Source organism: Suncus etruscus, chromosome 1 (assembly GCF_024139225.1).
Source record: "Suncus etruscus isolate mSunEtr1 chromosome 1, mSunEtr1.pri.cur, whole genome shotgun sequence".
NCBI classification, from domain to species: domain Eukaryota; kingdom Metazoa; phylum Chordata; class Mammalia; order Eulipotyphla; family Soricidae; genus Suncus; species Suncus etruscus.
The window spans coordinates 48038345-48054903 of record NC_064848.1 but is presented as its reverse complement, the minus strand read 5'-3'; the positions used below and the strand labels follow the sequence as shown (position 1 = coordinate 48054903).

General features: G+C 36.2%; 1 protein-coding gene across 1 annotated transcript in view; it reads left to right on the top strand.

Annotated features, from left to right (window-relative positions):
- The window catches only part of HACD4 (3-hydroxyacyl-CoA dehydratase 4), a 28630-nt gene extending 13816 nt beyond the window's left edge, over positions 1–14814 (top strand). The window contains 4 exon segments of the mRNA XM_049769388.1: positions 6853–6880; positions 6882–6960; positions 13189–13314; positions 14691–14814. Of these exon segments, the coding sequence (XP_049625345.1) occupies positions 6853–6880; positions 6882–6960; positions 13189–13314; positions 14691–14773 (316 nt within the window). The 3' untranslated portion in view covers positions 14774–14814.
- The last annotated feature ends 1745 nt before the right edge of the window (positions 14815–16559 follow it).

The window sequence follows — 16559 nt, the reverse complement described above, 5'->3', positions numbered from 1 at the left end:
CTGGAAAGCATAGGGTCTCAGGTTAAGAACACTTGTTCTATCTATTGTCTTCAGTTTCTAATTGCTATATTTGCAGTCAGATGAGTCTAGAATGATATCTACCAGTTGTGGTGTGAACTAACCTTCTGAACTCAGTGGCTCACTGAGGGTTGTATCATGATTGCTTCTCCAGTTTTCACAAATGACACACCTGACAAAATGAATAGAGTTAGGCAGGCAAAGACACCAGCAGGTTATATAAATTCTGTGATTATTATATTGTCAATAATTTAGCTGAATTGAAATATATCTAAATAACAGGCTCAGCTATCAAAATAAACTGCTTATCTTGCTAAATTAAAATTCTGTAATTGTGCAAGACAGCTTGCACAATTTTTGTTTATTGGGTAAGGCATTTGCCTTGTTACTGCCCACTTTGGTTCTATCTCTATATATCTCTATCTCTTTTGCTCATATGGTCTCTGGAAGACCACAAGTTCTGACCCTCTGTGCCCCAAATCAGGATTAAATTCTTAGTACTGTTAGGTATGGCCTATTCTCTCAAACCCTCCAAAAATTAATTAAATGATGAATTCTTTTTTAATTAATTATTTATTTATTTTAATTATGAGAACAATGACACAAAGAAAGAGGACTAGGTAAAATTACAGTGGAAGGACAATCACCAATAAACAGAGTTCTCAGAAGAAATCCCCTTGCTGGCACCTTAATTTTGAACATAAAGTCAAGGAACATTAAGAAGAAATAAAACAGAACCCATGTACAATTACTTTGTCCCACAAGTCTCCAGATATACAATAAAACATTTCTTAGTGGTACACAAAGCAATTTAAAGCCATGATATTTGTGTAACTCCTGAAACATTGAAGGCATAGTATTTTTTACATTTCCATGTATATGCATATTAGTTTATGTTAACCTCAAAGTTTAAGTAGGTTTTTTTTAATTTAACGTTTAGAGTCAAAGGAGCAAAGTAAAAACGGTGTTAGAGTGGCAATTATTGTTTGCATAGGCCCACCAAAATATGGGTGACATGGAAAGGAAAAGCCTTGGCATAAATACAAGGAGATCCTATTCCTGAAGTTTTCTGGCATAAGACCAGCTCTAGGTTCTGGCAGAATAATTTGTCTAATCCAAGTCCTTGACTGTAGTACCAATACAGTTTTAATTTTCAAACAGTCTCTGTTGTTTGCAAAAGATCCTGGAATCTGAATATCCTACATTGAAGTCAGGCTGGTGTTGAGCATCCTCTAGTTTCACCTCACAATTAAATGGCAATGCAGAGAGCCCTGTCCAGTAAGCAGTACATTATTGTTGTAAAGTCTTCTCAGTGTTAAGGGAAGTCTCTTTTGAGTAGGTCGATGTCAGAGCAGCAGTAGGGTCTTCCTTGGTAGAGGATTGCTTCCAGGTGATGTTATAGACAATGTTGGATGTTTTGTAGGTGGCTTCCCTAGTTCAGGGGTGAATGGAGAATGCCCATTCTTCTGAGGCCTGTGCCAGGTCATTATGTCAGTGTTCAGGGTGTAAGGTCCAATTGCACTACAAGTTTTGTGTGTTTCCACCTCTATTAGATAATAACTTATTTGTATGTATAGAATTTCACCATTTTAATGTGCTTATGCAAACAAGGAATAATGCCACGTGGCATTATTGGTACATATAGGGGCTGCAAGAACAAGTCCTACAATCCCCGTGACTAGGTTCATACATAAGCGATAAACTGAGGAAATCTTTCACCAAATTCCTTATTGATCAGTTCACAAAGAGAAGAAAAGATAAAAAGTAGGGTAAATAGTCACTGTATAAGAGAATATTAAGTAAGAGATATAGCTGTCAAAGAAAATAGATATATAAAATTCAAAGGGCATATTTGCTATTTTATGCTTTTGAAATAGTTGGGTGGGTGTTAAATCCAGTGTACCACGTTGGTCTGTGATTTTGGATGGTGCAGTGCTGAAGTTAAAAAGTGTAAATGTGGAGTAATGATAGTTTGGGATGAGAGAGTTAAAGAGTAAAAATGAGTTTTGTAGGGGTGTGATAAAGAGCAGAATACAAAATGGACATTCTGCATACATAAAAACATACTTAAGGATATGGAGTACTATTAATATATTGTCTTTGGAACATGTAGACTGGTATGAAATTACCAGTGACTGCCTGAGTACAGCCGAGCAACTATCTGCCACCCCCAGTTAAGCTCCTTCAAGTGTAAAAAAGGCCTTTGGCATAACGGAGGTCTGCCGAAACCCATACTGGCCGAGACTCCCGACTCCCAGGAAGGAAGGAGATCCTTCCCAAGCTGGAAGGCTGGAAGTTCAAAGCCCACACCCTAAGCCTCCCTCTGGAGCCGGCGTGGGAGTGGGGAAAGCCTAGGGTACCCCATTAGCTCCTCCCAGGAACCCACCTTGCTGGCTTGCCCAGGCATGTGGCCCAGGGGAAGCTCTGGAGCTCCGGAGGAAAGAGGTAGAGGGGTGCTGGGGTGACCCAAGTCCCGCACCCGGCCCCAGGCCAGGTTAAGAAGGCCTTTGGCACAACGGAGGTCTGCCGAAACCCATGCTGGCTCTAAATGATGAATTCTTTGTATGTATAACTGAGTAAACTAATTTAAAAATTTTAAATAATAGTTGTATTGAGTTGGGGTAAATTCTCTTCTAAAGCAGCTCTTGATTTCCATGAGACACTAATGCCTCATTTGGGACTGTGACTTTATCCAGTATTCCTGACTTTTTCAGTGTTGATTCCAACTTAAATGAGCTCAGTAGGGGCCAGAGCAATGTTATAGCAGGTAGGGAGTTTGTGGCTGACTTGGGTTCAATCCCTGACATCACATTTGATCCCCAAAGCCTGCCAAGAGTAAACACGGAGCACTTCTAGATGTGACTCAAACATCAAAACAAAAACATAACAGAACTCATAAATGAACTCAATAGATCCAATGCAAACAAGCAGTTCTTGCATTGAGAATGGTGTTGTGGTATCAGAAAAGATAAAGGTAGAACTCAGGATGAACCCTGCCTGTTACTTATTTACTTTAGGATCTTGGGCAAATCAATTCATTTCTTTATTTATTTGTTTTATTGACTTGTGGGCCATACCTGGCTGCTCTCAGGTCTTACTCTTGATTCTGCACACAGGGATCACTCATGGAAAGTGCTCAGGGTGACCATATAAAGTGTCAAGGAAAGAATCCAGGTTGGCTGCATGCAAGACTAATACCTTACATACTGTACTCTCTCCAGTCCCTGAAACCATTTATTTAAAATCACTCTTACACCCTTAAATGAAAATTCAAACCTTTAGCACTGATCCCTATACCTACTAATAGCCTCCAGCAACCACTAACACAGTTTCTGCATAGATATGCCTACTCCATATATTTCTTTGAAATTTCTTCTGAAAAAGAACATAAATAGAATTATATAGTCTGTGGATTTTTATGACTGGCTTCTTTTATTTAGCATATTTTTATGGTTCATCTACATTTTCACATGTACTGGTATTTTATCATTTTTATGAATAATAGTTCATAAGTTGGACACTAGGATTAATTTTGCTTTGAGGTAATGAAAAGAACACTATAAAGATCTTTGTATGGTCTTTTGTATGCCCATATGTTTTTATTTCTTCGAAACTGATAGTGATGTTTCTGAACACTTAACTTTTAAAACTCATTTTTCCCTAAAAAGTGGGGACTATATTTTTTCCCAATTTACCTTTGAATGAACTACAAACCAAGGATTGAGAAATTTTCTTAACTTGATAAAGACATCTACTAAAAAATCCTTAAATAACAAGACAAATCTGTCTATTTTAGCTGCTTCTATTAAGCTTAATATTGAACTCGAAGTTTTAGCCATGGCAATTAGGTAAGAAAATTATATGAATGTATCAGTGTCAGCAACACAGCTGTAAAAGTATGTTGGCACCTCACCTGATCTTATGAGAAAAATATAAGTGACCCACTAAAAATATAACTGATAAGCAAGTTTAACAGGTTATGGGATACAAGCTTAATCAATGTGTATACTTATATACTAGAATTACTTATTCTAAAATTAACAGGACATTTCTATTTACATTAATATCCAGATAAATGGGTCTGAAAAATAGTACAATCATTAAGGAAGAGCTTACTTTGCAATACCTAGCTCAAGTTTGATCCTTCACCACAGTTGATCCTCCACCAGAAGTGATCCCTGAATGAAGAACCATGAGTTGGCCTTGAGCACTTCCAGGTGCATCCCAAGCAAAAAGAGCAGATATTCATGGTTGATGACTTAATATTGCTAATATGGTAACACTCCCCCAAAATCATCTATAGACATAATGTAACCCTTATCAGAATTCCTGCTGATTTCTTTGAAGAAATTAATCTAGTCCTAAGCCTTGTAGAAACTCAAAATAAAAAAAAATTGAAGAAGAACATAGTTGGGAGATTCAGTTTTCTATTTCAAAATTTATTATAGAGAAAAACTAATGTAGGCACTAATATTGACATAGGATTTTATGGTAAAATAGAGAGTCCAGACATACTTTCTCACATTTTTTGAAGGGGAAGGAGAAGAGATTTCACCCTGTGATGCTCAGGGCTTACTTCTGGTTTTGCACTCAGAAATTTCTTCTGGTAATGCTCAGGGGGACCATATGGAGTGGCGGGTCAGCTGTGAACCAGGATTATTTGTGAACCTGGGTCAGCTATGTGCAAGGCAAGTGCCCTATCAACTGGATCATCTATCTTTTTGACCCTTTATGGTTGATTTTTAACAAAGATTCTAAAACTATGTAATGGAGGAAAAGAACCTTTTCATCAAATGGTATTGTAGCAACTTGTTATCCACATGAAGAAGTTGGGCCCCTACTTCAAACTATTATAAAAATGTGCCCAAAAGTTTTAAAAATCTAAATGTAAGAGCTAAAAATGATAACATAGAAGAAGAACATCGAGATAAATCTTTCTGATCTTGAAATGTGGTGATATATTCTTAAGGCATGACATCCAAAACCCATGATAAGCACAGACTTTATCAAAAGTGCTTTTTGACGGTAATTTACAAATAGCCAGACTCTGGAAACAACCAAGATGCTCTTCAACAGATGAATGGCTAAAGAAGCTGTGGTACATATGCACTATGGAATATTAGGCAGCCATCAGGAGAGATGAAGTCATGAAATTTTCCTATATATCGGATGTACATGTAATCTATTATGCTAAGTTGAAATAAGTTGAGGGAGAAGAGAGGACACACACAGAATAATCTCACTCCTCTATGGGTTTTAAGAAAAATGAAAAGACATTATTGAAATAAATTCCCCAGAGGTGAAGGCCAGAAGAACCGGCTCACCATGTGAAATTACCACAAAGAGTAAGACTATACTCTTAACAATGTCAATATTGAGGGAAGTAGAAAGCCTGCCTCAGATACAGGCATGAAGGGGATGGAGTAGGAGATGGGACAGGTTGATGGATGTGTTGCATCTGGGTGAGGGGGGTATTATTTTTATGACTGATACCCAACTACATTCATGTTTGCAATCACAGTGGTTTAAATAAAGATACTTATTTATTGTTAAAAATGTGCTTTTGATACTGTGAGAAGATACTTGCAGATGATCTTATAAGAAAAAGACAAGATAGTATCGAATTTTTTTTCCCACTTTGATTGGTAAAGGTTCAAATCATCATGTTTCCTCAAGGACATTTACTGTTTGTACATTGTGGTATTATACATAGGAAAAGTAAATGCAAAGCTTCTCTAATATCACATAAGTGAAACTGTGGAATTTATCATTGCCTTCTAAAGCAGGTAATTTGGGTGTGGAATATGAGATTTTTCTTTCCATTTGTGTCTTCAGGGATGGTTTGTTTTGCCATATGTATTGCCTATTCCATTAGTTTTCTGGACCCTGACCAGTGATATTAGGAACTTATTTGTACACAATTATCATGCTCTATTTCAGAACTATTGAACAGATGTTTGAGGGGTAGCACCTCAGAATTTAGTGAGTTTCATTCATAGCTTACATGGGAGAAGCACTGCCTGTTTAGAGAAATAGAGAAGCAGACTGCTTCATTTATAACATTCACAAATACATTGTTTAAAACCTACCTAGTATATCAAGACCAAGCTCCTGAAGCCAGTTTTCTGATTGTTGTTGTTTTTAAATTTGGCTGTCCGTGGGAGACCAAACAATGAAGTATGGAACCTACTGCACTAACCAGTAAAGTGTGTGCTCTAGTTTCCCTGAGCCCATCATCATTAAGGCCACAGAGGTCAGATCTTTGAAATAAATTATATATGGTAAACTACTACAGTAGCAGATTGTAAAATAAAATGTGGAAGTTGTCTTTTTATAAAAAACTTAGTTCATATATATAGACATTTACTGTCTGCCTTTAAATAATTAAGTGCTTGTGCCTAAAATGGATGTGGCTTTTAAGAGGAATTGAAAATTAGTTAGAATAGGAAACTTTGTTACCATAATTTCTGGGGTAAGACTTAATGTTTTTCTCTTTTAACTTCCACAGTTAGCCATGATATACTCCACGAGAGAAGCCAGTCCTTCAGATGATCACTCTCATTAAATTATTTTCCCTCCATCTTAACTCACAGGAAACTAAGTATGGATTCTATGCACTTTTGAGTTTAAAAGTGTCTTGTTTTTAAACCTTTGTGCCAGGAATTGAGTTCAGAACCTACACATGCAGTCAAGTGCTCTACTACTGATTTATATCCTAGCCCCACACTTGAAAGTTTTCTCTTTACATTTAACCATGTAATAAGGCGATTATATTCTGTTATTTCTAAGAGAACAGCAGCAGGGATATTTATGAAGCTTTTTTCTCCTTCACAGATACACATACAGCATGTTAGCAATCCTAGGGAATTTCCTATGATGTCCTGACATGGCTCAGTCAAACACTGTGGTTGCCAATTTATCCTTTGTGTGTTCTTGCTGAAGGTAAGAAAAGAGTGACTTGCAGTATTGCTCTCTGACAAAACAATCTAGTCATAGTGATTCACTAAATTTTTGATGATTAAGTTACTTTTCTTGCTATTGCTATATCTGGCTTACTGTAAAATTCCTGGCATATTTCTCTAATGCACAGAAATAAAGCATTAAAAATTAGTTTTTCTGAGTACAGGCCCTTACTTTCCATAAACTCACTGTATATGCATTTGGAGCATAGCATTAAGTTTCTCCAAGTTTGATTAGTCACTCCAAAAGTTGAGTCAGTGATTATTTCCAACACATATAACTTCTATTCCCTTGACGGAATATACATATATGCCTCTCACCGTTCTACTATGTCTACTCTTCATCAACTCCCCTTGCCCCCTGCCCTAACACACATACAAGTTAAGTACCTTGAGGTGAATTATCATGTTCTCAGGGAAGCATTCCCTAACCTTCGTGCAAGTCATTTCCCCCTGATAGCATCATGTATTTCTTTCTTTCTTTTTTTTTTTTTTTTTACAATACTCTGTTATTATTACACTATTGTATAATTCTTTTGGTTCTTGTACCCTGACTACATATAGGTTCTATTAGGTTATTTTTGTCTTTAAAAGTTTTATTTTGTTTTGTTTTTAGCACCATACCAGGTGGTACTGAGAGACTGTGTGGTGCTGACAAGAGAACCTTGTTTTTTTTCCTTCTCTGTGTTAGTACATTATCCATATACCTGTCCGTTCTTGTTTGTTTTTTTCCTTCCTCTTAAGAGTCCAATATACATACTCAATAAATAAACAGAAATTTATTGAGTACAATAAGGAGCAATCTAATTATTCTAAATGTAAACCTAAATCTTGAAACCACACACTAAACTCATCAAATTGCAAAAAGTTTAAGGATATTTGGCAAATACATGCTACTCTACAGATTTACTTTACAGATTTAGCAGTCAGGCAGGAAAATTTCTAAAACAGATATGAAGTAAGGTTTTGAAAGCTATAAAAGAAATTAAGAAAGCACATTAAGTACTGGAGATAGTACAGTGGGTAAGGCACTTGCCTTGCTTGCAGCCAATCTGTTTTTCATCCTCAGTCTTCTATATAGTCCCCTTTGAGGACTGTGATGAGTGATTTCTGAGTGCCAAGCCAGGAGTAATCCCTGAGCAATTCCCAGCGTAGCCCCCAAACAAACAAAAACCCAATATAAAAGCATGTTATCTAAAGTAAAATGTACGGAAACCAGATTTTACATAATAATGATGGTGATAGTTGACAGTAATTATACAGTTTATATTATACAAATCACATTTTCTATTTACTGATGAACTAGAGAACAGAAGCTTTTTAGAGTAAAATCAGATCTCAGAATTTCACAATTGGTTCTATGTGCAAAAGAAGGGCTATTAATTTTTATTTTGGAGTTACATCTAGAGCTGTTCAAGCTTACTCCTGGGTACTATGTTCGAGAATCACTCCTGACAGGGCTCAGGGAACTATATGTGTTGCTGGGGATTGAATTTATCTAGATTACATGCAAGACAAGTGCCCTAATTGCCTGTATTATCTCTTTGTCCCTTAAGGCGTTATTAATATTTGAAGTATGATATGACTAGAATCCTAGAGAATAAACTTGGGGCTCGAGATGTAGTCCTATGGGTAGAATAATGTCTTCCATGTCTTGTATGCATGAGGTCCATGGAACCTGAGTTCTAGGTATAACCTGTAGCTCCTGAAAACAACTACAAAATAGAATATCAATAAAATATTTGTGTGTGTGTGCTTGTGCCATAAACTGGCAGTGCTGTAGGATTAATTCCTGGTTTTTCACTCAGAATCAATCCTGGCATGGCTTGGGGGAACTACCCTGGAGTGCAAGGAATTAAACCCAGGTCAACTACATGCAAATGCCCCACCATTTGAAAGAATGTTTGAAAATATTTTAAGAATGAAATCATTTAGTCATTTAAACAATTAATGAGTGCATTACTTTGCATATCTTATATAAAAATATGTCCAATGATTTTCTCTTGGGACCATTAAAGAGACATTGGATTCGAACAGCCAACATGCCCAGAGCTGTAGTAGTCTTTTGTACATTATGCTTCATGGGTGGATACACCCTTTATCTCCTGTAGTGACCAAATGTAATTACCTTGCTTATTTCTCCAACATTTGTGTGCCTATGGAAAAAAAAAAAACTACATCAGCTCCTCTTCCTCCCTGTTTTTTTTTTTTTGGGTTTGTATGTTTTTTGTTTTTTTGGTTTTAGGGCCATACCCGGCGGTGCTCAGGGGGTTACTCCCTGGCTGTCTGCTCAGAAATAGCTCTGGCAGGCACGTGGGGACATATGGGACACCAGGATTCGAACAACAGCCCTTTGGTCCTGGATTGGCTGCTTGCAAGGCAAATGCCGCTGAGCTATCTCTCCAGGCCCTTCCTCCCTGTTTTTTTCTTCTTTTAATTTTATTTATATTCTAGATGAGGGCTCCTGCATCTTTCATAGAACCATAGAACTTGACTCATTTCAGTCTGTCTCATATTTTTATGTCTTCCCTACAAATTGAGAAAAGAAAACAAGGTGCCAAGCAGTCTTGGGAGCATTGAGTGGGGAATAAACAAACAAACAAAAAGAGGTCAGATCTAGATATTTTATGCCAAAGTCAATCAAAAGACCCCAAAACTACAACAAGCTAAATACAAAATGGACCTGTTGCCCTGGTAGTCCTGGGAACTAAGGATGGAGGTAAGAGATGCATGAGGGGAACTATGGTGGAGGCGAGGTTAACAACTGGTAGTGGGAATGGCCCTAATTCACTGTCACTAAATGCCTGATATAAAACTGTGAAAGACTTGTAAAAAAAATATATGGCCAAGAGAGGATTAAGTGGATAGCACAGTGGTAGGGCGTTTGCCTTGCACGCAGCCAAACCTGGATCGGACCCAGGTTCGATGGCATTCCATATGGTCTCCAGAGCCTACCAGGAGTGATTTTTCAGTGCAGATACAGAAGTAACCCCTGAATGCTATGGGATGTGGCCCCAAAACAAAACAAAAAGGCATAAAAAGAGACAAAGAATTATCATTATCACAATGATCACTGTGACTATGATGTGTCTTGGGGTGCTTTTTCTCTGGGTCCTCTTTTAGCTGGTATTCTTTGGGTATGCAGGATTTGGTTGCATTGCAGGTCTATAGCTCTGGGAGTTTCTTTGTAATGATGTCCCTTAACTGTTAATTCTTTCTGGGGATTTCTTTCTGGGTCTCCAGGATTCCAATGATTCTTATGCTATTTCTTTTTTTTTCTTTTTTCTTTTTTTGGCTTTTTGGGCCACACCCGGCGATGCTCAGGGGTTACTCCTGGCTGTCTGCTCAGAAAATAGCTCCTGGCAGGCACGGGGATCATATGGGACACTGGGATTCAAAACAACCACCTTTGGTCCTGGATCGGCTGCTTGCAAGGCAAACGCCGCTGTGCTATCTCTCCGGGCCCATGCTATTTCTGTTGAATTTATCAAAGACTTCTATTTTCATCTGTTCACATTCTTTGAGTACTTTTTTCCATTGTCTGACCATTTGCTTTAAAGTTCTTTTCCAGTCTCTTCTGCTGTATGGAGTTGTTCTGCATCTGATCTTCCAGCTTACTCATTCTATCCTCAGCTGCTGTTACTCTGTTGGAGAGGCTTTCCATTGAGGTTTTAATTTCATCTACTGAGTTTTCTGTTATTTCAGTTTGGAGTTTCTTGATTTCTATCTTTGTGGTCTGTTCAACTCAATTTATGCTTTCTTTGAGTTATCTGAACATCCTCCATATTTCTACTTTAAACTCCCATCCAGACTCATTTCTATGCTTGAAGGAAGTATACATAGCTGCACAGATAAACAGCAGCTTAGAAAACTTTACAAACTCAGATAAAAGTCTTAAAAGATAAACTGAAAAGTCTACTTTAAGACAAGACACCCTAACGACACACCAAACTTCTTCACAGAGATGGCTCTAAATCCCATGACAATGATCTCTCTCAACATCAATGGGCCAAATGCACCAGTTATGAGACAGAGTGGCAAAATGGATCAAAAAGCTGAATCCAACATTTTGCTGCCCTACCAGAAATACATCTGAATAGTCAGAACAAACACAGACTTAAAATCATAGATGCAAGCACACATCAGGAAGGAAAAAGGGGCTTACATAAATAGCTTAATGACACAGCTTATAAAATTACAAAACAATCAACAAAAGAAGCCCAAAATAAGTAGGCAGAAGGAAATAACAAAGCTTAGGGCAGAAATTAATGAAGTGGAAATCCAAAAAACAATCTGAAAGATCAACAGAAGCAAAAGATGGTTCTTAAATAAAATAAACAAGATTGATAAACACTAGCAAAACTCACAAAGAGAAACTTAAAGAAATGGATTAGACATGAAAAGGGGGAGATCACTACAAATAATACAGAGATCCAAAGGGTAATCAGAGTATTGAAAAACTTTATGCCATGAAACATGATATCCTGGAAGAAATGGGGAAAAAAAAAAAGAAAAATAAAAGACATTTGTTTTAATAATGCCCAAAGACAATAGAGATGAGGACCAGAAGGACTGGCTGACAATATGAAGTTCCCCACAAAGAGTGGTGAATGCAGTTAGAGAAATGACTACACTAAGAATTACCATGACAATGTTGATGAGTGAGAGAAGTGGTATACCAGTCTTGAATATAGGAAGGGGGTGGGAGAAAAGAAAGAAAGGGACATTGGTGCTAGGAATTTGCACTGGTGAAGGGGGTTGTTCTTTCTATGACTGTGGCCCAACTATAAACATGTTTGTAAGCATGGTACTTAAATGAAGATGTAAAAAAAATAAAAAATTTGTAGTACTTAGGGCTTAACTCCTAGCTTTGTATTCAGAGGTTAGTCCTGATGGGTTTTGAGGAACCCATATGTAGTGTTGAGGATCAAACTCTGGTTGTCTGCATGCAAGACAAGCGCCCTATTCACTGCACTATTGTTCCAGGCTAAATATTCCATAATTCTAAGCTTTCTCTTTTCCAGCCAATTCATGTTTCTATCTAATGCACTCTTTGGTTAAAATCAGTTTATTAAACTTATTCTTGTAATTAAAAGATAAAATATATGCAGAAAAAGTTGCTGGAAGCACAAATGACAAAATGTCACTAATGATTAACTTCTAGAATGTGGAATATAGACAACTATGATTTTACCTCTATATGTTTCCACAAATTTCAGATGTCACAACGTATAAAATATATGATTACAAAAAGAACTTGACTTTTATTAGACATCTTTTTAATAATTATAGTTTCTTATCTTAAAAAAGTAAAACAGAAACTAAATTTATATAAATAACCAAATCAGCTATTGCTATTGCCTAAATATCTAGGGACTTTGGTGCAGCTCATGACAATACTAGATGGAATATTCTGATATCATATTCAGAACCCATGTTGATGCACTGTCTCGCTCTAACAATTGTGAGCACCTGACTTTTTTTTTTCTTAAAATATTCCAATTTTATTTTGAAAATAATTTTAGATTCATTGTTCACATGTACCTTCACTCAACTTTCCCTTACATAATGCTATCATTTCATTCTAAAAAATGGGTATTAAAAATCTATACCTGGGATATAATTTCATAGATTTCTCTGCCCCCTCTCTGTTTGAAACCAGTCTCCTCCCTCAAAAATAATTCAGGTCTGTGCTTCACTCAGAGTGTCTGACAATTGTTATTAAATACTGTTTGGGTCTGGATCTAAAGACTAGGCAATACTTCCTAGGGCTGAGTGGCTGCATAAATACTGGGTTAAACTAGTGTCTTTATTGCAAAACATTTGAGAATCTCTAGTAATGTGTGTTGTGAAGCTGCAAGAGGAAAATATAGTCTTTTCTAAATTCATTTGTCACTCCTATTTTTAGTTAGAGACATATGTATTTCATTTTATGAAACACTGTATTCTCTTGCTCTGTAGCATTTTTCTTATGATAAAATATAAAATGAACAAAAACAAGAAGTCATAATGCTGTAAGGGCCTTTGCCCAACTTAATTATTCAGCAGATTTTCTATATTGAATAATAGCTTAAACTAAAGGATTCAACAATTGCCACCAAACTATTATCAAATTAAAGATATCCCTCAACTCTGCAGACATGCACGTACATCCCTGAAACAAATAAAAAAAGGGAAACCCTCATAAGTCTTTTTTTTAATCTTTAAACAGCATTTGCCATCTATCAGTCGCTGCCTTATTTTGAATCAGTTGGCACATACTCCACTATGCTGCCCTCCGCCATATCGATTTATTTTCCATATGTGCTGAAAATATATCTCATGATGCTCTTTATAGGTAAGTGGCTTTTCTGTTCTGTGTTAATTTATCCTACTTCTGTGTTTTTGTTCTCTGCTACCATCTCCCTTGTCAAAAAGGGCTATAAACACAGGGAAGATAAAAGCAGAACCATAATACAATGAATTTGCTTCTTTTAGTGAAAGACCTAGATCTACTTCCTCTCACCTCCTTCCCTCCCTCACACTTAATTCCCTCCCCTCTTCCTTCTTGTAGAAAATCATGACATTAAATATATCACTATGTCATTGTATGAACACAAAGTTTGTATGAAAACAAAATTGCATTATGTAAGAAATACAATTTTGTGGGGAGGAGGGCACTTGCATCCCATCAGTTCTGGGAGACCAGGTGCTACCAGGATTGAACATGGGACTTAAGTTATAATGCATATTCTCAGTCTTTTGAACCCTTTATGGTCCTAAAATATTGAAGTTATTTTTTATTTGTTATTTTTATATTTGTTGGTATTTACTTTGTGTTGTGAGCCACATTGGTGGAGTTCAGGGGCTGTTACATGATAACCTTGTAGTTATCTGAGCATGAACCTTGGGCATCCTGCTTGCAAAATATGCACTCCAGCCCACCAAGTTATCTTTCCACCTCAAATAAATATATAGGTTTTAGCCAGACTCTAGTATCTACAAACAAAATCCAGCTGAAAATAAATAGGCTTGGGACCTATGAGATAGTATTGTGGGTAAGGTGCTTGCTTTACATATTGCAAACCCAGGTTCAATCCCTAGAACCATCTATGGTTCCCTTGAGCTCTGCCAGGAGTGATCCTTGAGCACAGAGCCAGAGATAAGCCCTGACAATGATGGATATAGTCTTAAACAAACAAACAAATAAAGGAAAAGCAGGCTTGGGTGTTTCTGTTTTCCTCATTTACATACTTTTTTGTTTCCAGTTTGATGGGCCTCATGGATTAGAATTTTCTATGAGATATATAACATGTAGTAAACAGGGAGAAAAAATGTGAAAGAGCCAAGAAAAATGCATGGAACAAAAACAGGATGAGAAGATCTGATCAGTTAACTTTATCGCCTGGCATTACTCCCTTCCCACCAGGAAATTATGGGGGGGAAGCTTCCATGATTAAACTTGTTTCTATAGTTCCGATATTCACAAATCCCCAAGATATAGATGACCTCTATAAGGTAAGCCCTGTAGACATATAAGAAATTAACATATAAAGAGAAGATAGAAGTGAAACGTGAGAAGGAATAGAGAGTTACACTCTAAAGAAAAAAGAATTTCTTGCAATCAAACTGGTACTATAGAGATGCTAAATCTCTCTCCCTAAAAGAGAACTCCAGAGAATGAAATGGTTAATTAACCTTATTTATTTTTTGCCACTTCCTCCTCCACATTAGGTATGTATTTTACCTATAGTCACCTTTACTCAGAAAGAAGAGATGTTCTCAGAATCTTCTCCATTAAAAAGAAGAAAATGTGAATGGTTCCAATAAAACATAAGAAGAAAGGTTTGTGGATTCAGCTGCAGTAAAGAAGGAAGCTCTGATGGAAAAATACCAGACATTTGACAAAAACTCTTAACATTAAATAACTGCACTTCTTTCCCAAATGCTGTATATACCATTGTATACTGTTTCTCACACACTGTATTTGTAAAACATATGCCCAATACAACCTGCTTCAATTAAAGCTATGGACTTTGTACAAGTGAAATTATAAAGTATGAAGCCTGATTATTTTCCTGTCAGGTTAATAAGAAGTTGGTTAACTGGAGTAGATGCAATTAAATTGAGAAGCCCAAAGTTAAATTACATTGATTTATTTTTACTCCTGAGTTAACAAATAGCAGCAGACCTAGAACAGCAGAAATATGTTCCATAATTGTTTAGAATGGCATTCCTCTGTCCTCAGAGTTAACACCCATTGTAAACATTAGACATTTAGAACATTAACTAGTTCTCCCAAATTCTAAAAGAGTATTATATCAGTCTCTTTAATATCTTGAAAAAGAACCCAGATGAAAATTTGATAAAAATAAAAATAATTTACTATATTACACACACACACACACACACACACACACACACACACACACACACACACACACACACACACACATAAAAACCCCAACCATATCAAATCTTACAGGGAAACAAAAGGAACAATAATGTAATAAAATCAATTTTAGAAGGCAAGAAAATTAAGAGCCAGGAATGTTTCAGATTTTTTATTACAGCTAATTAATGTATCATAGTGTCACTTTTATAGAATTGAAAATGCTTCTTTCTTTGAAGATCTCAAATATATGTGAATGATCGACTAATAGAATCATTTTTGTACCATTAGAAGGTCATTTACTTCATGTAAAAGAATTATAGAATTTTATCCAGTAACAATGAACATATAAATAATTTGTACCTTAAGAACCAGGTAATAGAAATATAATATTAAAAAACATGAAACTATATTTTCACTAAAGCAAACATTAGAAAAATAATTGAGTACTAATAAAGATCATCAGTGTCTGTAAATATATTATTACATCTGAAATTTTAAAAATATAAAAATTATCTTTAATAAAAGCATGCTTTCTTTTGCTGTTGCTTATTTTGCAAAGCTTTTGTGTGAAGAGAAAACAGTATCACAATCAGGTGGCTTGATGTATTATTACAATACACATCTAGAATCACTAAAATGAAGAGAATGAGAGGAGATATACTTTACCAGGCAATTATAGGAACTTAAATTTTCATTATGAAATAACTTCCATTTTTAAAAATAGAACTTTTATCTTAAGTACCTTCATACTTCTTAAAAATAGAGGACCAGGGGCCGGTGAGGTGGTGCTAGAGGTAAGGTGTCTGCCTTGCAAGCGCTAGCCAAGGAAAGACTGCGGTTTGGTTCCCTGGTGTCCCATATGGTCCCCCAAGCCAGGGGCAATTTCTGAGTGCTTAGCTAGTAGTAACCCCTGAGCATCAAACGGTGTGGCCTGAAAAACCAAAAAAAAAAAAAAAAAAAATAGAGGACCAAAAAGGAATATAAATAAAATTTTAATCCTGGTAGTTTTAAAATACACACGCTTGTCAATAATTTGAGGTATCTGCAACAATTGTTAACAAAAAATTTATGATTACTTTTGATAATAGTCAAATAGTTCATACAACTGTATTTGTAATTGTCTATACTTACAATGGAAAAATAAATTCTATTAGACATTAGTGATAATAGGATATTATTTCCTTTTCTACTACTAAAGTTCATGTTTC